Raw genomic sequence first — 26,484 nt, 5'->3', positions numbered from 1 at the left:
TGTGATCGGTCTGTTCATATTTTCTATTTCTTCCTGGTTCAGTCTTGGAAGGTTATACCTTTCTAAGAATTTGTACATTTCTTCCAGGTTGTCCATTTTATTGGCATAGAGTTGCTTGTAGTAGTCTATTAGGGTGCTTTGTATTTCTGCAGTGTCTATTGTAACTTCCCCTTTTTCATTTCTAATTTTATTGATTTGAGTCCTCTCCGTCTTTTTCTTGATGAGTCTGGCCAATGGTTTATCAATTTTGTTTATCTTCTCAAAGAACCAGCTTTTAGTTTTATTGATCTTTGCAATTGTTTTCTTCATTTCTTTTTCATTTATTTCTGCTCGGATCTTTATGATTTCTTTCCTTCTGCTAACTTTGGGTTTTGTTTGTTCTTCTTTCTCTAGTTCCTTTAGGTGTAACGTTAGATCGTTTATTTGAGATTTTTCTTGTTTCTTGACGTAGGCTTGTATAGCTATAAACTTCCCTCTTAGAACTGCTTTTGCTGCATCCCATAGGTTTCGGATCTTCGTGTTTTCATTGTCATTTGTCTCTAGGTATTTTTTGATTTCCTCTTTGATTTCTTCAGTGATCTCTTGGTTATTTAGCAACGTATTGTTTAGCCTCCATGTGTTTGTGTTTTTTACGTTTTTTCCCCTGTAATTGATTTCTAATCTCATAGCGTTGTGGTCAGAAAAGATACTTGATATGATTTCAATTTTGTTAAGTTTACTGAGGCTTGATTTGTGACCCGAGATGTGATCTATCCTGGAGAATGTTCCGTGCACACTTGAGAAGAAAGTGTAATCTGCTGTTTTTGGATGGAATGTCCTATAAATATCAATTAAATCTATCTGGTCTATTGTGTCATTTAAAGCTTCTGTTTCCTTATTTATTTTCGTTTTGGATGATCTGTCCATTGGTGTAAGTGAGGTGTTAAAGTCCCCCACAATTATTGTGTTACCGTCGATTTCCTCTTTTATAGCTGTTAGCAGTTGCCTTATGTATTGAGGTGCTCCTAGTTTGGGTGCATATATATTTATAATTGTTATATCTTCTTCTTAGATTGATCCCTTGATCATTATGTAGTGTCCTTCCTTGTCTCTTGTAACATTCTTTGTTTTAAAGTCTATTTTATCTGATATGAGTATTGCTACTCCAGCTTTCTTTTGATTTCCATTTGCATGGAATATCTTTTTCCATCCCCTCACTTTCAGTCTGAATGTGTCCCTAGGTCTGAAGTGGGTCTCTTAGAGGCAGCATATAGATGGGTCTTGTTTTTGTATCCATTCAGCAAGCCTGTGTCTTTTGGTTGGAGCATTTAATCCATTCACGTTTAAGGTAATTATCGATATGTATGTTCCTATGACCATTTTCTTAATTGTTTTGGGTTTGTTTTTGTAGGTCCTTTTGTTCTCTTGTGTTTCCCACTTAGAGAATTTCCTTTAGCATTTGTTGTAGAGCCGGTTTGGTGGTGCTGAATTCTCTTAGCTTTTGCTTCTCTGTATAGCTTTTGATTTCTCCATAGAATCTGAATGAGGTCCTTGCCGGGTAGAGTAATCTTGGTTGTAGGTTCTTCCCTTTCATCACTTTAAGTATATCATGCCACTCCCCTGTGGCTTGTAGAGTTTCTGCGGAGAAATCAGCTGTTAACCTTCCGGGAGTTCCCTTGTATGTTATTTGTCGTTTGTCCCTTGCTGCTTTCAATAATTTTTCTTTGTCTTTAATTTTTGCCAGTTTGATTACTATGTGTCTCGGCGTGTTTCTCCTTGGGTTTATCCTGTATGGGACTTGCTGCGCTTCCTGGACTTGGGTGGCTATTTCCTTACCCATGTTAAGGAAGTTTTCGACTATAATCTGTTCACATATTTTCTCGGGTCCTTTCTCTCTCTCTTCTCCTTCTGGGACCCCTATAATGTGAATGTTGTTGTGTTTAATGTTGTCCCAGAGGTCTCTTATGCTGTTTTCATTCTTTTTTCTTTATTCTGTTCTGCAGCAGTGAATTCCACCATTCTGTCTTCCAGGTCATGCATCCGTTCTTCTGCCTCAGTTAATCTGCTATTGATTCCTTGTGGTGTAGTTTTCATTTCAGTTATTGTATTGTTCATCTCTGTTTGTTTGTCCTTTAATTCTTCTAGGTCTTTGTTAAACATTTCTTGTATCTTCTCGATCTTTGCCTCCATTCTTTTTCCGAGGTCCTGGATCATCTTCACTATCATTATCCTGAATTCTTTTTCTGGAAGATTGCCTATCTCCACTTCATTTAGTTGTTTTTCTGGGGTTTTATCTTGTTCCTTCATCTGGTACATAGCCCTCTGCCTTTTCATCTTGTCTATCTTTCTGTGAATGTGGTTTTTGTTCCACAGGCTCCAGGATTGTAGTTCTTCTTGCTTCTGCTCCATAGTTTCTTAATAGTCTAAAATTTTTCATTTTCTTTTCAGCCTTCTGCTTTTCTATCTCCATTCTAAAAAGGCACTTAAGAGAGAAAAAGAACCTTGGAATGGGTTTTAAAGGGAAAGAGAGTATAAAGGCAGTAGACAAGATGTCTGAGAATTTTCTCATTTGTTTTTTAATGGGGCGTACGGATAATAGGTGTGTCCATGAAGGAACTTCAGTTTTGTATAAATGAGTTGTCCTATTTTCAGTCTGTTGGAGCTCTCTGGCGTCCCCAAATCCAGGAAGTTAGAGGCTTGGGGAGTTGGTTCTTTTGTTGATGATAGCATTCAATTTTAATTCTCAACACACCAGTTCTTTTCTTACAAAAAGTCTCACTGCAGGGTTGGTAGGATGAGTAATAAATGCTCTCTTGGGTCATATAGATAACACCGGAAAACGACAGTAGAAAGAAATAGAGAATACTTTTAAAAAACAAGGTACTTGGCTTGGAAGCAGTGCAGACCTCAGACAGAAACTACCATGAAACGAAATTATTTAAATATAAAAGAATAAAAGGTTAAAAGACTCTTGGTTAGTCTATATAGTATATTTTCGTCTTTTTAACGGTCTATCAGTGTCATTCGTTGTGCTTATTTTTAGTTGGAAAAGATGTTGGTAGCAGAATAGGAGTTTGCTGCATGGTGTGCTAACACTGGCCTATGGTATTTAATATGTACATGTATGTCATGCATATGTCATGGTGGGGGTGGGGGTGATTGTCAGGAGCCTTCCACAAAAATTATCTTTCTTATGCTTTCCAGGTTTTCACCTGATGGAAGACTAATTGTATCATGTAGTGAGGATAAAACTATTAAAATCTGGGATACCACAAATAAGCAATGTGTTAATAACTTCTCAGATTTTGTAGGGTAAGTCCATTCTCTTTTTACATTTATATGGGTTAGTTTGCTAAGGAGACATTTGATTATTACAATTCAAATAAAGAAACGAGAGGAAAGAGAAATCGAAATATTAGACCATCTTATTCTTTCCTCCTAGGTTTGCAAATTTTGTGGATTTTAACCCTAGTGGTACATGCATAGCTTCAGCAGGTTCTGATCATACCGTGAAAATCTGGGATATAAGAGTGAACAAGTTACTCCAGCATTATCAAGGTAACAATTTCCATAACAAAATTCAGTTGTAAAATGGCCTCCTCTAGGAAGTTCTTACGCTGACAGACTATCCTTCTCAGTGTGGCTTGGCCCTCTTAATGAGAAAGATGGGCTGACTTTGAACTGACTAGAGAAGAGTTAGCCCCTATCAGCAGCATGGTCCAAGGAGCTGGAGTAGAGGCCAGCCTGCAGAAGGGGGTAGAGCGACCTTAAAAATGATGCCAGGGCTGTAAAAAAAAAAGAAAAGAAAAGAAAAAAGGTTACTGTAAGATTTTCAAACTTTGGTTATCTGCTTTGTATAAGAATCCAGGATAGAAATTGACTCAGAAGGAGATACCTGAGCACAGATAGGTGTTATAACTGGTAGAAAACAACATCCTACTGTGCCCATATATTGAAGTTAAAAGAGAAATGAATTGATTTCTTAGTGTATATTAGATTTATATTAAATCCACGTTTCCCTTTCTTAATAACTATAATGTAGCAGACACTGCTAAATCCTCACAACAGCCCTAAGAGGTATTACTATTACCTCCACTTTAAAGATAAGGAAACTGAGGCTTAAAGGGGCTAAGTTACTTGCTAAAATATTGATAGAACTGACATGGGACTTTCTGTTTATAAAGTACATTTTTATAAAATACAGTGATGAACAAACTTTTGATCGCTGTGTTATACTGCCTCCTATTGGAAGGAGGTTGTCCAGAAATGAATTCTTAAGCTGGCAAGACTGCCCTTCTCCAAATATATCTCCATACTCTTCACCCCTTGTCCCAAGCAACTAACTGGTTATTAAATTTAGTTTAAGGCTAAGATGTATACCTTATGTGAGCTGGTGGTAATCAATGGTTGCTTATATTGGTAATATATCTGAAGATTTTATAGTTATGTGTTTATTAAGATCATCCTTCCATGACACACTCTCATTTATAAAGCTATTCTGTCTCATGAGCTATGTGGAATTTTGGTTGCTGTGGAGACATTGCCCCTAATTGATTCTTGCTTTCAGCCTAGTATTGCTAATAGGGTAAAGGGGCATCTCTAGAATTAAGAATTATTCTCTGAACTTTTTGCTTTAATTTTCTACAAATCAGTTCACAGCGGTGGAGTTAATTGTGTATCATTCCATCCTTCGGGTAACTATCTCATCACTGCTTCTTCAGATGGTACGCTTAAGATTCTGGACCTCTTAGAAGGAAGGCTCATATATACACTTCAAGGACATACGGTATGAACACTAAGATTTTTGCTTCTTAAATAATATATCTTTAAAAGTTTTGATCCATTTTATTATATGGCTTTATTATTTTTCCAAGTGTAGCACACATTGCTGCTATCACAATGTGTTTTTTTTTTTTTGCTTCCAAGGCTATGTTTTTTATTTTTAAATAAATATTATGTTTTAACTTTAAATAAATATTATTTATTGTAATTCATGTCAAAATCAATGTGTATCTTTCAGTGGACATTAACTTAACCCTCTACTGCTATCTTCCTCAGTAAGTAGTATAGGTTTGACTGGTTAAATGGTGATGGATACATGTTTTTCTTACTTCTGATCTTTCCCCTCATGCGGAGGCTGTCCCACTAGCTTTGACCCTCTTAGCCTCCACACCCCCTCACTCTCTCCTTTCACTAATCTGATTGGCGAGTTTAGAAGGAGAAATTTGACAAGTCGAGCCCAATGCCCTCTACTCTTGGGAGCCTGTGCCTGTCCGTATGGTTTTTCTCTGATATTTGTTGTGGGGAGGCCTGCCCTTGTCCAGCCTTGCCTGTGACTGGGTACTCAAATCTGACTCATTCTGGGATTCAGTTCTAGAAAGCCCAGTTGCCCACAGATAAAGCCACATTTTCTCTTTATAAGCCTTCATCAGTAAGAAAGATAATATTTCTTTTGTCTTATTTTTCAATTGTTTTAGGAACCCAGTGGGGAAGTGGGGTGCTATTTATTGAGCCTGTTCAATCACACACACACACACACACACACACACACACACACACACACATATATTCACTAGTATATAATGTACTAAAGAAAAACTTTTTAAATGTAGAAACTATCCTTCCTTTCTGGGTAAATATTCAAACTTCTCTAAATTTTTTAGAATGCATCCTCTTTTTTTTTTTTAATAAGATGTACTAGGTACTTCCTTTTAACCAAGTATAAGTTATTTATATCCAGAAATAGAATGGGTTTTGTGGTCTAAGCGAGAAGTTTTTTTTTCTGCCTTCATGTATCCTGCCGGACTTCCTGCTTGCTTTATCATTTGTTCTGCAGCTGTGTTAGAGTGAAGCAGAAATAGACACTAACCAGCTCAGATATATGTGTACCCATGGATTTAGGCTGGATGAACAACAAATAAAAGTGGCCAAGGATTAAAATATCCATGGAAGAAGGACAGAGTAATAGAAAAAAGATAAATAAAATAATTTAAGAGAAAAGCACTACACATGAAGATGGAATTTTTCACAGTCTGGAGGTGAAGGTGTTTATGAGGCTATAATAACCTGAGTCTGTGGGATGGTCTACTTGAAAAATATAAGATGTTTTCCCCCCAAGATTTTCTTGCATAGATTAAGGACATATTAAAAACAAACAGTATACTAATATTTTTGAAATGAGGAATATTTACTCTTATCTTGACTGAAAATTGACCTAGAGGTCATGTTGTGACTGTGCCGGGTGTAGTCTTGTCCAGCTCCACAGCCATTGCTCAATTTCATGTTCCTGTTACCTCTCACCCAGATAGTTGCAGTAACTTCCTAACTGGCCTGCAACCGTTTGTTCTGACTCCAACTCATCATTCTCACAATCGTGATATCAGTTTTCATCAATCACAGCTCTTCTATCCATGTCCTGTTCTTAAAACTTTGAGTGGCTCAATGTTGCCCACATGAAGGGAGAACTCGGCGAAGCCTGTTGTGGTCAGGAAATGAGCTTTGTTTGTACAGCCTCATTCCCATCACCCACAGAATTATCATTCAGTTTCTGCTAGTGATTTGTTGAATAAAGAATCCAAAGCCAGAAAATCTTAACAGAAATTCTTACTAACTTACCTATGCACAAGCTTTTCTTTAAAGGGGAGAAAAGTGTATTTTCTCATTTTTATTAGTATCTCTTTTTTCATTTAGTATCATTTATAGATGTTTTCATGTAATTGGGTTGATTCTTTGATTCTCTTTGCCTGCATAAGTTGCTAACAGCTGGATATGTTCTCAAGACATTGCATGAATAGTCTGCATAAGTTAGGATGAAAAATTAATACTCACTGCCCTCTTGGCCATGAGAACACATTACCAAGTAATTTTTTCTTTTATCTCCCTTTATTTCTTAGGGGCCTGTCTTCACTGTTACATTTTCAAAAGGTGGAGAGCTGTTTACATCAGGAGGTGCAGATGCACAGGTTTGTAAATCTCTCAGCTCCCTCTTTGATTTGGTTAGGGGAATGGAATCTGAGACCTCAGCTAAGATTTTTACAACCAGCTAGTTTGTATATGTTAAGATGATTATCAATGAGTTTATATTTTAATTTAGTGCCAGGAAGTCTGCTATCTCATAGCTGAAATAGTGCCAGTTCTGATAGTTTTTGGAACTCCAATAGCAGTTATTTTCTTTTGCTCATCTTTACACTTAATTATAATACATAAAATTGACACTTACTGAATACCTAATATTGGTGTGGCCCTTTCACTTGAATTATTGCCTAATCTATTGTCTGTATGCCTTGTTTTTCAAATGTTGATTAAGCTCCTTGAGGATGGTAAAATTAAATTGTTTGTATAGCAAATCTGCATTTATTTGAAATGACCAAAAGTCATTCAGAGCCAGATTTATTGAATAAGGTGGACAGTAAAGCCAAAAACATGATTTGGGGCTTTGGGAAAAATAAAAGAGGATTTTAAGGTAATAAGTTATTTTCTTAATATGAATTTTAAACTGGACATAAAGGCAATTTGAAATGCTAAATCTCTCCCTATCACCCTTTAAAAAAAAAAGTGTTGAGATGTAATGTTGTCAGAATATATATCTAGCCTTCCTGACTATTTTGAGAGACAATTCTATATAGTCATCTTTTTAAAAATTTACTTCTACTGCTGGTACATGCAAATCAATAACTGCCAACCTGATTAATTTTTATAGGTCTTATTATGGAGGACTAACTTTGATGAACTGAATTGTAAAGATGTTATTAAAAGAAACCTCAAAAGATTACACTTTGATTCACCACCACATCTTCTCGATATCTACCCAAGGACACCACATCCCCAGGAGGGAAAAACTGGAACTGTTGAAGTGAGTACTTTGTGCATATTTGTCCTACCACTTGTTAAGTGTACACTTTGGGGCTATTGGTCAACTAGATGCTTGAAATTATACTTAATTAGATGAAACCTAGTCCTGCTTTAAAACAGCAGCACTTCAAGAAACAATTATTTTCGCTGATAAAATAAAACTATAAATAAGGTAGTGTGTAATAGTACTAAAGTCTCTCATATTTGCTTCTTGAAGATTTAGAAATAAAACTAAAAAATTGTGTTAATAATAATGGAAATGAGGAATCAAATCTAAGACCTCTGATGACAGTAAAGTCTGAGCTGGCTTCATATTCTAGACATGTTTAGGGAGCTCATGTGATGGCTGTCATGAGAACAGGGCTGAAGGGCAAGAATTTTTAGAGCAGTTATTGAAATAGGTATCTTGAAGCCCTTTTACAGCAAAAAAAATTAAAGGTCTTATGAACAGTAAAAAGAAGAGACTTAAGCATTAAACCTAATAGTTGAGACCATTTTACTGTTTGCCAACATATATTTTCAAGTATATAATTATCTATTTAGCTGTAAATTTTTGTTGGCAAGTTCCCTTAGGTCCTATAGATTTAAATGTTCTACTCTCTTCAAAGAAAAAAGTTCTGTCTTTGCTGGGTACTTTGCTGGTATTAGTCTATTTCTTTCCATTTTGCGTGATAGTTTTTTTTTTTTTTTTTTGCTGGCTTATGGGATCTTCGTTCCCCAACCAGGGATTGAACCCGGGTCCACAGCAGTGAAAGCTCCGAATGCTAACCACTGGACTGCCAGGGAATTCCCATTGCATTATTCTTCTTAAGTTCTTTTTTCTCTCAGAAAGAGCAGATATCAGGAATCACTATCATCTGTTCATCTGAATTTTTTTTCCAATCACTGGCAGAGTCTTTCTTTGCTTTTCACGTAGATGTTTTAAAATTCTTAAGCTATTATTCCTGAGTGACAGTTCACAGCCACCTCCTGCTTGTTACTCATGCTGTGGTTCCAGACCCCCTTCTGTGGTCTCTGGGTCCCTTACCCCATGTCAGCTCTTTAATTTTGGTTTCCTTGGTCTTAGCCTTTTCTCTTACCTCAGGTATTTCTTTTAGTCTCAGGTTTTGTGTATGTGTGTGTGCATGTGCACTCACGGATAAATTTAAGTTTTTAAAACTTTTAACTCTTTTACACTGTTTTTTAGATTTTGTTTAGTCTAGCCACATTTTGGGGATTTCTTTCCTTGTTTTTCAATGGTAGTGTTTATTTTCAGTTCTTTGCTATAATTTTTGTCCTCTCCAACTTCCGACCATCTTTCCAGACCTTCTAAATAAAGTGTTTACCGTTGTGCTTTACTACTTCTTCATGCCACTTACTGTATTATCATTTCCCCCTCTTTCGTTTCTTTGAAAGAAAGAATGTAATGTAATTTGTGGTTCACCACATTTTTGTTTCAGTTTCTACAATTATGGATGCATTTGTTGATCCCCTGTGATCCCATGCATTCACATCAAATATATGTGAAATATATTTTAACTTGAGTTTTCTTTTCTTGTTTTACCTAAGCTGGTTTTATTGACTCTTGGTGTTTTTTATTCTAGTATTTCTGTAGCTTAGCTGGGCCTGATCGGCCACATTGCTGCTGCCCTCTCATCCGCTTAGCCACCTACCTTTCCAGTGTGGTAGGTGACAGAGCTGCGGGCTGAGCCCAGGTCTCCTTACTCCTAATTCAGTTATACTTCCATGACATCACACTGCCTCAGCACTGGGGACTCAAGCCATTTTCTCTGTGATTTACTCTCAGCCCCAGCTCACTTAAGAGTGCTAGACTTTCTTTAAATTGTCAACAAGTTCTCTGAGTAGCTCTTCTCTGACAGTGCAGCCAGAAAGCAGTAAAACCAGCTGGGTTGCTTTCTGTGGCTAGGTCAAGATGACCCAGGCCATGCAGAGCCACTCTCAACCCATATTTTTCACATATACCCTTAAAAAATCTATTAAAAACTGGCTTTTCATCTTGGAGTTACACCTCAGTTACACTATACAGAATCTTGAACACTGTGACTGAATTACGTTTGTTGCCTTAAGAAAGTCAGCCTCTGTGTACAGTTTAAATTATCTGTACACACTCATACATACTCACTGAATGGGGACTGAAATAAACTTATAGTAGCAACTGTAGTATCTATCATTTATCTACCACAAAAATTTTAGAAAATGGCACTTCTGAGAAAGTGAATGTCAGTTTCTAATCCTAGGGGATCAGAGACCAATTCATAAAGAGTCGTTATCCATTTCTTTCCCTTTTCTTAGTTACAGAAGATGACTGGGGGAACCAGTGCTCTGTCTCCCTAAGCGTAAACAAGTAATTATGATCTACCACTCTAAATATGGCTTGTATACAGGACAGTGATGAGAGAAATGTCCTGAGAGAGTATACAGATGGTGCACATAGATATTCTCTGCAACTCTACTTACTATTTTTATTTTTCATATTTACCAAAAGGCTTGGTTCTTACTAGATGCCAGTACATAATAGAGAGTATTGAACATTTATTAAATATCAGTTACTACCTGGGCACTTTACATTTATTATCTGCTTAAGTATACAGTATGACTTAATATTTGTCAAAATTCAGATTGTGTGATATGAAATGCCAGAGATTTTATGATATAGGATTCTGCATATGAACAACCAACTGTTCATTTTTTTTCTCCCCTTAAAATCTCTTGTAATAAAGCAAGGGTGTGAAGTTTTCTGGACAGAGAACGTCCTTAATATTATGAATAAATAATTATTAAATATCAAATTATTTTTTAAAGACTTTAATGTCTGTGAATCCCTCATAGAGCCAAAAGACTATAAATTTTTAAATATCATTTAGAATAGAACAGTATGAATCAGAAGTTGTACTGTGCTCATTTAAGATTAGCAAATTTTACTTTGAAATACTAAATTTGATGGATTGGATTTTTTTTCCAAAGCTTTAGGCAAGGTCAGCTTACATATGTTACTTTGGAAATATTTGGAAACTAGTAAACCTTTTTTTTTTTTTTTTGAGGTCAGAATTCCTGATTAAAGGAATAAAAATGTATTATTAGAAGATGTGAAATAAATGGCATCTAAATGATCTAATTTACCCAGCTTTCTCTTTTTACAGTAACCACGAGTGTTTCATTTCTGAGTTTGAAGTAACATAGCATTCCTATGATTTGTATTTTATTGTGTTTTCTGTGAGGCTCATTTGAATCACATATAATCTCAGTCTTCTGGGTGAAATTATTTGGCCTTTTGCAAAAGCCATCCATTTGCCAGCCTTAAAGTCATCACTTGTTTGAAGGTGGGGAATCCTATGGAGTCTTAGACCTTGGGTACCAGCTGACTACAGATATAAATTACTAATTCCTGCACAGATAGAGAGGGTGATAGCCAGATTGCTTTTAGAATAAATGAGAGAAGAAGGCCACATGAAAGAAAGCAGGAAGCATGAAATCCTTTCCCTTGCTGTGTCAGACCCCTCCTTTGTCCTTTCTGCTCATGTAACTGCGGAGCCTTTGTAACGCTCCTGGCCTGGGCACTCTGTCTTAATTAAAACATAAGAACAACTTCTTTCTTTTTTTGGTGGGAAAGAAGCCCACTTTTAAAACAGGTATCTTAACCCTGCCTGCATTGCGCAATGGCACATCACTAATTCGTGCTGACTTTGTCTTCTTCAGACTGTCACGAGCTGGACTGCATAGTCCAGCCGCCCAGACAAAACCAAACTTTCCTTCTTGAAGGAGGAACTAACTTAATGTGTGTGCCTGACACTTTTCTCCAAGCAGTTCCCTACCCTTTTGCATATTTTGATGGGAAGACATAGAGCCATTCTAAGAGATGGTGGTAGATCTTGGTGACAGAAAGGCATCAAAATAGCTATTCTAGGAGAGTTGCCGAATACTGTAGGAAGGGGTAATGGTTAGTTTGTTAAAAAGAATTTGTTAATAAAATAATTGTTTTGATGGCTTCTAATTTTGTAATGGCTACTTGAGATTACCTTAATCTACACATTGCATAGGAAATTCTATATGACATTGATCAGGAAGGAAAACTTCCTTTAACTTAACCAAATATTTATATAATGATATTTTATGGTAGTCCGGCCACGGTTCATAGTTGAAAACTACAAGTGATCAATTTAAGTCTTGGAGTCTGAGATTGGGTTTTATCTCAACCTTCTATTAAGGTTGACACATTATAATTTATGATTAAAAAAATGACCACTCCTTTATCAGTTTTGTATTTTAGTTCTAGCTGTGCTATATGTCTACACTGTTTTGGGCCTCAAAAACTGTTCTTCAGAGATTACATAATAATAAAAGCAGTAATAATAATAATATCTAACACATGCAACATTTTTCTAATAGCCTTACACAAATTGTCATTAAATCTTCCTTAAAACTCTGTAAAGTAAGCACCATATTTATCCCATGAGAAATTGAGGCACATGTGAATTAAATCTTTTTTTTTTTAATTTTTAAATTTTATTTTATTTATTTTTTTTATACAGCAGGTTCTTATTAGTCATCAATTTTATACACATCAGTGTATACATGTCAATCCCAATCTCCCAATTCATCACACCACCATCCCCACCCCCCCGCGGCTTTCCCCCCTTGGTTTCCATACGTTTGTTCTCTACATCTGTGTCTTAACTTCTGCCCTGCAAACCGGTTCATCTGTACCATTTTTCTAGGTTCCACATACATGCGTTAATATACGATATTTGTTTTTCTCTTTCTGACTTACTTCACTCTGTATGACAGTCTCTAGATCCATCCATGTCTCAACAAATGACCCAATTTCGTTCCTTTTTATGGCCGAGTAATATTCCATTGTATATATGTACCACATCTTCTTTATCCATTCGTCTGTCGATGGGCATTCAGGTTGCTTCCATGACCTGGCTACTGTAAATAGTGCTGCAATGAACATTGGGGTGCATGTGTCTTTTTGAATTATGGTTTTCTCTGGGTATATGCCCAGTAGTGGGATTGCTGGGTCATATGGTAATTCTATTTTTAGTTTTTTAAGAAACCTCCGTACTGTTCTCCATAGTGGCTGTATCAATTTACATTCCCACCAACAGTGCAAGAGGGTTCCCTTTTGTTCACACCCTCTCCAGCATTTGTTGTTTGTAGATTTTCTGATGATGCCCATTCTAACTGGTGTGAGGTGATACCTCATTGTAGTTTTGATTTGCATTTCTCTAATAATTAGTGATGTTGAGCAGCTTTTCATGTGCTTCTTGGTCATCTGTATGTCTTCTTTGGAGAAATGACTATTTAGGTCTTCTGCCCATTTTTGGATTGGGTTGTTTGTTTCTTTAATATTGAGCTGCATGAGCTGTTTATATATTTTGGAGATTAATCCTTTGTCCGTTGATTCGTTTGCAAATATTCTCTCCCATTCTGAGGGTTGTCTTTTCGTCTTGTTTATGGTTTCCTTTGCTGTGCAAAAGCTTTGAAGTTTCATTAGGTCCCACTTGTTTATTTTTGTTTTTATTTCCATTACTCTAGGAGGTGGATCACAAAAGATCTTTCTGTGATTTATGTCAAAGAGTGTTCTTCCTATATTTTCCTCTAAGAGTTTTATAGTGTCCGGTCTTACCTTTAGGTCTCTAATCCATTTTGAGCTTATTTTTGTGTATGGTGTTAGGGAGTGTTCCAATTTCATTCTTTTACATGTTGCTGTCCAATTTTCCCAGCACCATTTATTGAAGAGACTCTCTTTTCTCCATTGTATATCCTTGCCTCCTTTGTCGTAGATTCGTTGGCCATAGGTGCATGGGTTTATCTCTGGGCTTTCTATCTTGTTCCATTGATCTGTGTTTCTGTTTTTGTGCCAGTACCATATTGTCTTGATTACTGTAGCTTTGTAGTACAGCCTGAAGTCAGGGAGTCTGATTCCTCCAGCTCCGTTTTTTTTCCCTCAAGACTGCTTTGGCTATTCGGGGTCTTTTGTGTCTCCATACAAATTTTAGGATTTTTTGTTCTAGTTCCCTAAAAAATGCCATTGGTAATTTGATAGGGATTGTATTGAATCTGTAGATTGCTTTGGGTAGTATAGTCATTTTCACAATATTGATTCTTCCAATCCAAGAACATGGTATATCTCTCCATCTGTTGGTATCATCTTTAATTTCTTTCATCAGTGTCTTAGAGTTTTCTGCATAGAGGTCTTTTGTCTCCCTAGGTAGGTTTATTCCTAGGTATTTTATTCTTTTTGTTGCAGTGGTAAATGGGAGTGTTTCCTTAATTTCTCTTTCAGATTTTTCATCATTAGTGTATAGGAATGCAAGAGATTTCTGTGCATTAATTTTATATCCTGCAACTTTACCAAATTCATTGATTAGCTCTAGTAGTTTTCTGGTGGCATCTTTAGGATTCTCTATGTATAGTATCATGTCATCTGCAAACAGTGACAGTTTTACTTCTTCTTTTCCAATTTGTATTCCTTTTATTTCTTTTTCTTCTCTGATTGCCGTGGCTAGGACTTCCAAAACTATGTTGAATAATAGTGGTGAGAGTGGACATCTTTGTCATGTTCCTGATCTTAGAGGAAATGCTTTCAGTTTTTCACCATTGAGAATGATGTTTGCTGTGGGTTTGTCGTATATGGCCTTTACTATGTTGAGGTAGGTTCCCTCTATGCCCACTTTCTGGAGACTTTTTATCATAAATGGGTGTTGAATTTTGTCAAAAGCTTTTTCTGCATCTATTGAGATGATCATATGGTTTTTAGTCTTCAATTTGTTAATATGGTGTATCACATTGATTGATTTACGTATATTGAAGAATCCTTGCATCCCTGGGATAAGTCGCACTTGATCATGGTGTATGATCCTTTTAATGTGTTGTTGGATTCTGTTTGCTAGTATTTTGTTGAGGATTTTTGCATCTGTATTCATCAGTGATATTGGTCTGTAATTTTCTTTTTTTGTAGTATCTTTGTGTGGTTTTGGTATCAGGGTGATGGTGGCCTCATAGAATGAGTTTGGGAGTGTTCCTTCCTCTGCAATTTTTTGGAAGAGTTTGAGAAGGCTGGGTGTTGGCTCTTCTCTAAATGTTTGATAGAATTCACCTGTGAAGCCATCTGGTCCTGGACTTTTGTTTGTTGGAAGATTTTTAATCACAGTTTCAATTTCATTACTTGTCATTGGTCTGTTCATATTTTCTATTTCTTCCTGGTTCAATCTTGGAAGGTTATACCTTTCTAAGAATTTGTACATTTCTTCCAGGTTGTCCCTTTTATTGGCATAGATTTGCTTGTAGTAGTCTCTTAGTCTCTTAGGATGCTTTGTGTTTCTGTGGTGTCTGTTGTAACTTCTCCTTTTTCAGTTCCAATTGTATTGATTTGAGTCCTCTCCCTCTTTTTCTTGATGAGTCTGGCTAATGATTTATCAATTTTGTTTATCTCCTCAAAGAACCAGCTTTTAGTTTTATTGATCTTTGCTATTGTTTTCTTTGTTTCTATTTCATTTATTTCTGCTCTGATCTTTATGATTTCTTTCCTTCTGCTAACTTTGGGTTTTGTTTGTTCTTCTTTCTCTAGCTCCTTTAGGTGTAACGTTAGATCATTTATTTGAGATTTTTCTTGTTTCTTGAGGTAGGCTTGTATAGCTATAAAGCTACTTCCCTCTTAGAACTGCTTTTGCTGCATCCCATAGGTTTTGGATCATCGTGTTTTCATTGTCATTTGTCTCTAGGTATTTTTTGATTTCCTCTTTGATTTCTTCAGTGATCTCTTGGTTATTTAGTAACGTATTGTTTAGCCTCCATGTGTTTGTGATTTTTACGTTTTTTCCCCCTGTAATTGATTTCTGATATCATAGCGTTGTGGTCAGAAAAGATGCTTGATATGATTTCGGTTTTCTTAAATTTACTGAGGCTTGATTTGTGACCCGAGCTGTGATCTATCCTGGAGAATGTTCTGTGCACACTTGAGAAGAAAATGTAATCTGCTGTTTTTGGATGGAATGTCCTATAAATATCAATTAAATCTATCTGGTCTATTGTGTCATTTAAAGCTTCTGTTTCCTTATTTATTTTCGTTTTGGATGATCTGTCCATTGGTGTAAGTGAGGTGTTAAAGTCCCCCACAATTATTGTGTTACCGTCGATTTCGTCTTTTATAGCAGTTAGCAGTTGCCTTATGTATTGAGGTGCTCCTATGTTGGGTGCATATATATTTATAATTGTTATATCTTCTTCTTGGATTGATCCCTTGATCACTTTGTAGTGTCCTTCCTTGTCTCTTGTAACATTCTTTGTTTTAAAGTCTATTTTATCTGATATGAGTATTGCTACTCCAGCTTTCTTTTGATTTCCATTTGCATGGAATATCTTTTTCCATCCCCTCACTTTCAGTCTGAATGTGTCCCTAGGTCTGAAGTGGGTCTCTTAGAGGCAGCATATAGATGGGTCTTGTTTTTGTATCCATTCAGCAAGCCTGTGTCTTTTGGTTGGAGCATTTAATCCATTCACGTTTAAGGTAATTATCGATATGTATGTTCCTATGACCATTTTCTTAATTGTTTTGGGTTTGTTTTTGTAGGTCCTTTTGTTCTCTTGTGTTTCCCACTTAGAGAATTTCCTTTAGCATTTGTTGTAGAGCCGGTTTGGTGGTGCTGAATTCTCTTAGCTTTTGCTTCTCTGTATAGCTTTTGATTTCTCCATAGAATCTGAATGAGGTCCTTGCCGGGTAGAGTAATCTTGGTTGTAGGTTCTTCCCTTTCATCACTTTAAGTATATCATGCCACTCCCCTGTGGCTTGTAGAGTTTCTGCGGAGAAATCAGCTGTTAACCTTCCGGGAGTTCCCTTGTATGTTATTTGTCGTTTGTCCCTTGCTGCTTTCAATAATTTTTCTTTGTCTTTAATTTTTGCCAGTTTGATTACTGTGTGTCTCGGCGTGTTTCTCCTTGGGTTTATCCTGTATGGGACTTGCTGCGCTTCCTGGACTTGGGTGGCTATTTCCTTTTCCATGCTAGGGATGTTTTCGACTATAATCTGTTCACATATTTTCTCGGGTCCTTTCTCTCTCCCTTCTCCTTCTGGGACCCCTATAATGCGACTGTTGTTGCGTTTAATGTTGTCCCAGAGGTCTCTTATGCTGTCGTCATTTCTTTTCATTATTTTTTCTTTATTTTGTTCCGCTCAGTGAATTCCACCATTCTGTCTTCCAGGTCACTTATCCGTTCTTCTGCCTCAGTTATTCTGCTATTGATTCCTTCTAGTGTAGTTTTCATTTTAGTTATTGTATTGTTCATCTCTGTTTGTTTGTCCTTTAATTCTTCTAGGTCTTTGTTAAACATTTCTTGCATCTTCTCAATCTTTGCCTCCATTCTTTTTCCAAGGTCCTGGATCATCTTCACTATCATTATTCTGAATTCTTTTTCTGGAAGGTTGCCTATCTCCACTTCATTTAGTTGTTTTTCTGGGATTTTATCTTGTTCCTTCATCTGGTACATAGCCCTCTGCCTTTTCATCTTGTCTATCTTTCTGTGAATGTGGTTTTTGTTCCACAGGCTGCAGGATTGTAGTTCTTCTTGCTTCTGCTCTCTGCCCTCTCGTGGATGAGGCTATCTAAGTGGCTTGTGTAAGTTTCCTGATGGGAGGGACTGGTGGTGGGTAGAGTTGACTGTTGCTATGGTGGGCAGAGCTCAGTAAAACTTTAATCCACTTGACTGCTTATGGGTGGGGCTGGGTTCCCTCCCTGTTGGTTGTTTGACCTGAGGCAACCCAACACTGGATCCTACCTGGGCTCTTTGGTGGGGCTAATGACAGACTCTGGGAGGGCTTACGCCAAGCAGTACTTCCCAGAACTACTGCTGCCAGTGTCCTCGTCCCCACGGTGAGCCACAGCCACCCCTCTGCAGGAGACCCTCCAACACTAGCAGGTAGGTCTGGTTCAGTCTCCCCTGGGGTCACTGCTCCTTCCCCTGGGTCCTGATGCGCACACTACTTTGTGTGTGCCCTCCAAGAGTGGAGTGTCTGTTTCCCCCAGTCCTGTCGAAGTCCTGCAATCAAATCCCACTAGCCTTCAAAGTCTGATTATCTAGGAATTCCTCCTCCCGTTGCCAGACCCTCAGGTTGGGAAGCCTGACGTGGGGCTCAGAACCTTTACTCCAGTGGGTGGACTTCTGTGGTATAAGTGTTCGCCAGTCTGTAAGTCACCCACCCAGCAGTTATGGGATTTGATTTTACTGTGATTGCGCCCCTCTCACCATCTCATTGTGGCTTCTCCTTTGTCTTTGGATGTGGGGTATCTTTTTTGGTGAGTTCCAGTGTCTTCCTATCGATGATTGTCCAGCAGCTAGTTGTGATTCTGGTGTTCTCGCAAGAGGCAGTGAGAGCACGTCCTTCTACTCCGCCATCTTGGTTCCTAGTCTGTGAATTAAATCTTAAAGCTAGTAAGTAACAACATGAGAATTTCAACCCAGTCACTCTGGTTCCATTCTGTACCTTTAACTATTTTGATGCAGTGCTTCAATAGAATAAAAATTTAATTTCATCCTGTTAACAGATATTGGACATCGTACTAGCTTTAGAGTGTGCAACAGTGAACAAGATGGGCATATTTCTTGCCCTTCAGAATTTGTTAGAAGCAGGGTTTGTGCTCATGGACTCCTCAGTATGATGGATACACCAGAACCTCAGAGTGGGATGGTATTGGTGAGGTCATGTGTACTAACCCTCCCTCATGCATGAATCCCTTGTTCGGTGATGGAGAACTCAGCCTCTCATAAGGCAGCCAACCCCATTTCAAGGCAACTGTAGTTACTGAAGCGTTCTTTCCTTTAATAAAAATGGAGAGATAGACAGTACTGTTAATATTCATGGAGGTTAGCTTGCAAAGAACTGAACTGTAAGTGTCACTGCCTCAGCATATTTTCTTTGCAGAGGAGACTGTAAACTTTTACTTAGTAAGAATTTCCTGCTCCATTTAATGTATATGGCAGCAACTGTGGTACAATACAGTAAAATATCGTTACATCAAAAGTTTCCCAGCCCGTAGAAGCTCAAGGATTTCTCTATGAGAAATGCTGACCGTTTCCATGTGATTTAGTGTTTTTTTGAGCAATTCCAGTTTCAGATGGCAAAACCAGATTGTATTTTTCATTGGTAAACAATTTCATATCTACACTAGGTGGCAGTAGATAAATGAGAATAATGTGTCTGCAAGCACTCTTTCTGGACAGCTCGCCCAAGATTAAAAGGAAAGCGAGTCAGCCTCAGGTTTCTTATCTTTGCCTCAACTCTGGACTCAGAGCTGATAGGAAGAAGGTTGTGCGTTCTGCTCTGTGGAATGGCCAGAAAGAAACATAGGTGTTGGCGGGCCAAGCAGATAGTCCTGCATGGTTCTAATTCCTTCTTTACTGCAGTGTGGAGATTATTGGGAGTATACACCTCTACTTCTGACACAAGTGGCTGGATAGATGTAAATGCTTATTAATATTTCCAAAACTACAGCTGTACCCATCAAACTTGATAAGTGCCGTTAAAATCATTCCACTCCTCTTACCACAGTCCCTGACTGTTGCAGTGTTGTCCTCACTGTTACCCCTACTTTATTCTTGATACTCTACAGGTTCCTGTCAGATTGATCTTTCTAAAGCACATTTTAGCCTCCAGTTTTTCTTTGCCTTCCCAAATTCCTTCACCCCTCACAATTTGACCCTTGCCACCCTCTCTCGCCACTGCCCTGTGCAGCAGTATCGTGTCAGCAGTTGTGTCTGCCTCTATGCTCAGGGAGGCTTGTAACCTCATCTCTGTCTCTCTCTTTTTGCTTTTGTTTTATAAACCTTTTCTAAAGGAGCCATCATAAGCTCTGTTTCCTCCACGGGAAGCCTTTCTCACTAAGTGCTCAGTCAACAGTTTCTCTTTTGAGGTTCGCCAGTATGCTTTTTGCTGGTAGCATTTATTTGATACCAAGTTCTGCTATCTCTGTTGCCCTTTGTTTACTTCTTTGTATTCATAATATTTAGTAAATAAATGGTGATCATGTGGTTTCTTTCCCTTTTTGTTTTTCTGAATTCTGAAATAATCTCCCTCAGAAGTAGTCACCACTCTAATTATCCCCTTGCTGTTCTTTTAAATTTTACTATTTATGATTGAATCAATAATTAGATATTTTTTCATTTTGGATAGTTTTAAACTTTATATAAATGGAATCATACTGCATATATTTTACTATAAATCAGCATTAAATATATATATATATAATATATATTTATATATTATATATATATATATAAATATATAAATCAGCATTAAAATCCTGAGATTCATGTACATGAATTCTGAATTCATACATTCATATGTTGTTGCACGTAGCTGTATTTCATTCATTTTCACAGCTGTATAGGATTCCAGTGAATTTACTACAGTAGTAATTCCCATTATACATTTATTCTACTGTTGATAAATAGGTGGAGATTTCTGATTGTGGTTTGTTTTTCTAATTAATTTACTGTTTATTGACATATAGTTGATTTACGATGTTGTGTTAGTTTCTGCAAGACTGCGGTTTGTTTTTGTTTTTGCCGTTACAGTGTTGCTCTAAACAATGTCAGCATCATTGAACTTTCTAGCTTTTGCAATCTTGTAGGTGTTAAGCGGTATTTTGCTTTAATCGTCCCTTTTCTAATTACTACTAATGTTTCTGAAAATCTCTTCATATTCTAGATAACTGTTAGGTTTTCTATAATTTTTTCCTTAGGATTGCTCTTCTTTTCACATTGATTTGTAGGTTTTTCTTATATATTTTAGATATTTGTCCTTTTTCAGTTTCAGATATAATATCTCCTCCTATTCCATTATCTGATTGTTAACTTTGTGGTAACCATTGTTAAACAGAAATCCTTAATTTTGGGGTAAACAGATGGATCAATTTTTTTTTAATATATTTATTTTTTGCCTTATGGTTTTACTTTTGCAGCTTTTAAGATGTTCTTCTCTACCCTGGGTCAGAAAGATATTCTTTTTTTTTAATTAATTAATTTATTTATTTATTTTTGGCTGTGTTGGGTCTTTGTTTCTGTGCAAGGACTTTCTCTAGTTGCGGCAAGCGGGGGCCACTCCTCATCACGGTGCACGGGCCTCTCACTATCACGGCGTCTCTTGTTGAGGGGCACAGGCTCCAGATGCGCAGGCTCAGTAGTTGTGGCTCATGGGCCTAGTTGCTCCACGGCATGTGGGATCTTCCCAGACCAGGGCTCGAACCCGTGTACCCTGCATTGGCAGGCAGATTCCCAACCACTCCGCCACCAGGGAAGCCCCCCAGAAAGATATTCTTACACATTTACTTCTACTAACTTTATAGTTTTAACATACCATTTAGGTTTATAATTTATCTGCTGTCCATCTTTGTGTGTAGTATTAGGCAGGGATCTATTTAGTGAGCCCGTTTTCTTAGGTACAAGTGATCCTTCCTCTATTGATTTGTGGCCCCATTTTTCCTTTGTACTTGTTTTCCATATATACAGGGCTTTGCTTCTGAACTCTTCATGGTATTGCTTCCTATTTTTTAAAGACTTCTTTAATGTCTTTACATGAGTTTTATTATTTTTTTTTCTGTAAAGGTCATATGCATTTTTGGGCTTTTTTCCTGATGTATTTAAACATTTCTATGGTATTGTAAATTATGATTTTTAAAAATTTACATTTTCTGTGTGCTGAAGTACAGACAGGTAATTGATTTTGTATATCAATTTTGGATCTAGTAAACTCTCTTAGTTTTAATGATTCAGCAGTAGATTCTTTTGGGATTTCTTTATAGATAATTATATATGAATGACAATTTTTATTTCTTCTGTTCTAATTCTTACATCTTAATGCTTTTATTTCCTTTTCTTGTCTTACTGAACTGGCTAGGATTTTTTTCTGCATCTTTTGAGGTGGGTCATTTTATTTTATTTTTAAAATCCCTTTATAGGTGAATCCCATTGATTTCCTAATGTAAAAGCAACTTTTTATTCCTGGGATAAATTCAACTTGCTCACAATGATCTTTTCTTATATATTGTTAGATTTGATAGGCTAATATTTTATTTAAAATTTTTGTATCCATGCTAATATATGAATATTTTAATTTTAGAATACATTAGGAAATACCCTCTAGATTATTAGAAATGGCATCCACTTTCCTATGGTATAAAAATCTAATATTAGCTTTTTTTAATGTATATATACAGATTAATCCAAAGCTTGATGTAATCGATTTGCAGACCTCTACTCCCCCTGTTGTGGACATCCTTTCTTTTGATTCTACCACAGTAAGTTTTCTTTGGCATTTAAATGGTATTTAATTGTTTGGCACAATCCATTTTCCTTAAAAAGTGTGTGGGAGAGAAGATAAAAAATGGGCTAAATAGCCTAACATCTTAGCATAGAAAGAACCTTGTACGAAAGTCATATTTACAATGTGTCTAAATAGCCACAAGGGGGAGCAGTACCAATTTCCAGAAAAGCTTCAATTTGAGGACCTTGAGCTCAGTAGAATCCATACCGTCTCATCTCCTAAGGTGCCACCCATGTGACATTTCACTTGCTGTCACAGAACAGATTTCCTTCTTTGGTAATTGCCTTTCAGAGGCTAAACTTACGTCTAGTCTCCTTAGAAGGTGTAAGAAAAGCAATCATTTCCCTTTGTTCGTCTCTCTTGATGGATAATCCAGAAATTAAGTATTTCTAACACTTGCAATTTTGTTTTAAAAAATTGCATACATATAATTTATTTACTAAGTGTATCCAAAGACTTCAAAAATTGAGAGTTTTAGCATTTCAATTTGAGTCTGCTTAATCTTTGCAAAGCAGATTAGTTCTGCCATCAATTCTGCTAGTCAGGGCAAAACTAGTAATAAGAACGAATGGGGGGACTTCCCTGGTGGTGCAGTGGTTAAGACTCCGCCTGCCGGGCTTCCCTGGTGGCGCAGTGGTTGAGAATCTGCCTGCCAATGCAGGGGACACGGGTTCGAGCCCTGGTCTGGGAAGATCCCACATGCCACGGAGCAACTGGGCCCGTGAGCCACAATTACTGAGCCTGCGCGTCTGGAGCCTGTGCTCCACAAACAACAAGAGAGGCCACGATAGTGAGAGGCCCGTGCACCGCGATGAAGAGTGGCCCCCGCTTGCCACAACTAGAGAAAGTCCCAACACAGAAACGAAGACCCAACACAGCCATAAATAAAATTTTTTTTTAAAAATTCTAAAAAAAAAAAAAAAAAAAGAATCCGCCTGCCAAAGCAGGGGACATGGGTTTGAGCCCTAGTCCGGGAAGATCCCATGTGCTGTGGAGCAACTAAGCCCATGCACCACAACTACTGAGCCTGCACTCTAGAGCCCGCGAGCCACAACTACTGAGCCTGCGTGTCACAACTACTGAAGCCCACGTGCCTAGAGCCTGTGCTCCGCAACAAGAGAAGCCACCACAACGAGAAGCCCACGCACCGCAATGAAGAGCAGCCCCTGCTCACCACAACTAGAGAAAGCCCTCATGCAGCAACGAAGACCCAACACAGCCAAATTAATTAATTTATTAATTAAAAAAAAAAAAAGAACGAATGGGAGGAATGGCATGATCTTTGGCGACACTACTGTGATGATGTCAGTATAGTTAAATATTTTGGGTAAATTATTAATACGTGGCCAAAAAAGAAAACAAACAAGAAAAACACTTGACATTACAACATTACAAACTCTCCAGTAGATCTCAAGAATTGTATTTATTGTAGAGGAATTCTGCAGAGAACTAGTCTATCTTGAGTCTATGCTGTGTCAGAAAGTAGTCTGCTTATTACAGGGTCTTTTCAGTGTTAATTCATGCAGAGAAGACTCCTAGATCACTCATGAGAAGTTCCAGAGACAGGAAATCAGCTGGAGGGTCAACCCAGGGGCTGATTGTCAAAGAGAGGTCCAAGAATTGTTGGTGACAGCTAGGACCTTAAGTGGATCTGTGGTCTGGTCTCTTACAATGTTCATGTTTATAAAATAACACTACAAACATTGCTGCATTAATAACTTACTTATGACATTAAAAATTAACTAGGCATCAAATTCTTGCCGCAGCGCTTAGCTCATAGTAGGTGCTCAATACTTACGTTCAATGAATTACTCAAAAGTCTCACTGTTGAAATTTACAAATTCTGGTGAGTTGGGTTTTTGCCCCACTAGTGAGAGGAGCAAAAGATAGGTGGTTTTTGAGACGTGCTGCCTTCCTGTGAGGTAGTTGGTAGACTAAAATTGGGTGTTTCTGGCCTAGAAGATATCAGAGATCATCAAAAATCTTTGATCGGAGCTTTGAGACTCACTCTCCCTGCCAGTACCCTTCGAAATTTGCAAAACCTCATGACCTGAGGAATCCAGGTGTTCTCAGTAGTGTGCTATGGAGGTGGGCATAAGTACCACCTAGCAAGCGATAGCAGGGTGTCTGTCCCTGGATGGTAATGTAGAAGTGCCAAAGTCAAGTGTCTACGTTATAGGACCCTAACTCGGGAATACAGGGTACGTGGGACAAAAAGACAATTCTTTTTTTTTTTTTTAATTGAAGTATAGTTGATTTACAATGTTGTGTTAATGTCTGCTGTACAGCAAAGTAATTCAGTTATACATATATATAATTCTTTTTCATATTCTTTTCCACTATGGTTTATCTCAGGATATTGAATATAGTTCCCTGTGCTATATAGTAGGACCTTGTTGTGTATCCATTCTATATGTAATAGTTTGCATCTGCTAACCCCAAACTCTCAGTCCATTCCCCCCCTCCCCCTTGGCAACCACAAGTCTGTTCTCTACAGGGAAGACAATTTTTATAATAAACATGTGACACATTTGCAGTTGTGTTACAAAGCAGAATAATAAGACTGAAGAGTACAGTTATTACCCACATAAGGGATACTATTAGACTGAATTATATAATATTGCCATTTTGTAGGCAAAAACGATCTAATACATATCAGTGATTTCCCATGGTTCAGCCCCACACATAAGCATTAGAAGGAAGACTCCACTGTTACTTTGAGTTGTGTGCTTGATGCTACATAAAAATAAAACAAACAAGAAAACAAAAACTTGTTTGCTATAAATTGGTTTGGAATTAGGCTAATGATGTCCCACTTAGATAGATTTTTTTACAATCTGGAAGATAGCTGCTTGCCTCCTGGCAAGACATAAGGACTCCTGATTTTATTTATTTTACTAACACATTTTCTGAAGACAGATATTCATGAAGCATTTAGATTTTTATAAAGAGTATCTTTAAAGAGCTTTCCTTTAAATTTTCAATGTATGTGTCTTTCTTTTAGCTCATTGATAGATAAGTGGTTAGAAAACTAAAGCGCAATCACGGTAATTGTTTGCCTTTCCATTAATCTAGTGGTAATTCTTAATCTGTCATCTCCTCTGTATTGGCTGCTTTTCTTTTGCTTCTGCACAACAAATCAAACATAAATGTAAAGGAGATTTGTTTCTATTCTGGCATGAAGCACTATTGTGGTGTGAACTTTGCATGTAATTATAATGAAAAAAACAGAGAAGTATTGGAAGCAAAAAAAAGAAAAGCAGTATTTACAGGTGGTTTTGGTTTTTGTTATTGTGGTTACTGTTTATTTTGGGGATTTGTTTGTTTGGTTTTTGCAGACTGGAAGAAAGTTTCTTTAGAAATTCATTTTCATCAAGATGAGATGTAAAAAGATTACTCTTTAAACCTTAATTTGTGAAATTTCTTAGTAGGATAAAAGCAGGTTTTTTATGGTGTAAGAAATAGTTGGCTTCTGTTCCTGTTTTGACTTGATTTAATATTACATTCAGGATGATTTCTAGATCTAAGTATTGATATCTATGCTCTGATGCCTTCTTACAACAGAGAAGGAATTATGGCATACAGTGTAACAGTTGGTATCTTTGTGGCTTGCACTTGTGTCTCTAATGCCAGGCAGGAAATTTGATACAATATTTCGGGATCAAAATAAGCTGTTCCCAATCTGCATTTTTAAAGCTTTGTTGTAAAAAAAAAAAAAAGTTTCTGTAAAGGAATATACTGGCTGTCACATAGACATAGTTTAAAAATGTTGATCTCAAATTTCTGAATCTTGTTCCAATTATGTTGTCTCTTGTTATTTGCTGATCTTCTAAAGATTATTTAGTTCAAGAGTCCCATTGAGTCTTTTAATGTTTTCATTTATTCTATTAGAAATAGACCAAGGCTTTGTCATCAGAATTGTAAAAGGCATTTAGCATCAGCACATGGGGTGCGGCTACGTCCTCAGCTCCTCTCCCCGCAAAGGCAAATAAGACAGTAATTTCTCTTCTGTGTCCTAATATGAAGTGGTGTTTTTTGTTTTTGTTTTTTTTAAATACTAACTAAACAGAATTTATTTAAAATACTCTAGGATTATTAAAATTGTTATTTTTAGGTAAACTATATTGCTAGGTTTTGATGTATTTTATTACTATTTGTCCAACAAATGAACACAATGAAATTGATGATCTTGCTAGTATTACTCTGATTGACTCAAAACACTGGACTCTACTCAGAGAACTCAAAGAGTGTCCTTGCTTTCCTTCACTCTGGCAACTGTGTAGAGTATGAATGTAATATTTATGCCTTTCTTTAGAATTAGGGACAGTTTTCAG

At 37.1% G+C, this 26,484-nt stretch overlaps 1 protein-coding gene across 3 annotated transcripts in view; it reads left to right on the top strand.

Annotated features, from left to right (window-relative positions):
• The window catches only part of POC1B (POC1 centriolar protein B), a 107,117-nt gene that overhangs the window by 45,189 nt on the left and 35,444 nt on the right, over positions 1-26,484 (top strand). The window contains exons 5-10 of one of the 3 annotated variants that reach the window (XM_068561888.1): positions 3,184-3,291; positions 3,422-3,537; positions 4,701-4,765; positions 6,873-6,941; positions 7,679-7,831; positions 22,044-22,124. In XM_068561888.1, the coding sequence (XP_068417989.1) occupies positions 3,184-3,291; positions 3,422-3,537; positions 4,701-4,765; positions 6,873-6,941; positions 7,679-7,831; positions 22,044-22,124 (592 nt within the window). Of the gene's footprint in view, positions 1-3,183; positions 3,292-3,421; positions 3,538-4,631; positions 4,766-6,872; positions 6,942-7,678; positions 7,832-22,043; positions 22,125-26,484 lie in introns of all 3 variants that reach the window. The other 2 variants (XM_068561887.1, XM_068561889.1) reach the window with 2 other exon arrangements.

Source organism: Eschrichtius robustus, chromosome 13, assembly GCF_028021215.1.
Source record: "Eschrichtius robustus isolate mEscRob2 chromosome 13, mEscRob2.pri, whole genome shotgun sequence".
Taxonomy (NCBI): domain Eukaryota; kingdom Metazoa; phylum Chordata; class Mammalia; order Artiodactyla; family Eschrichtiidae; genus Eschrichtius; species Eschrichtius robustus.
Note: the sequence above shows the minus strand (reverse complement) of the source record. Positions and strands in the feature narration are given on the sequence as shown.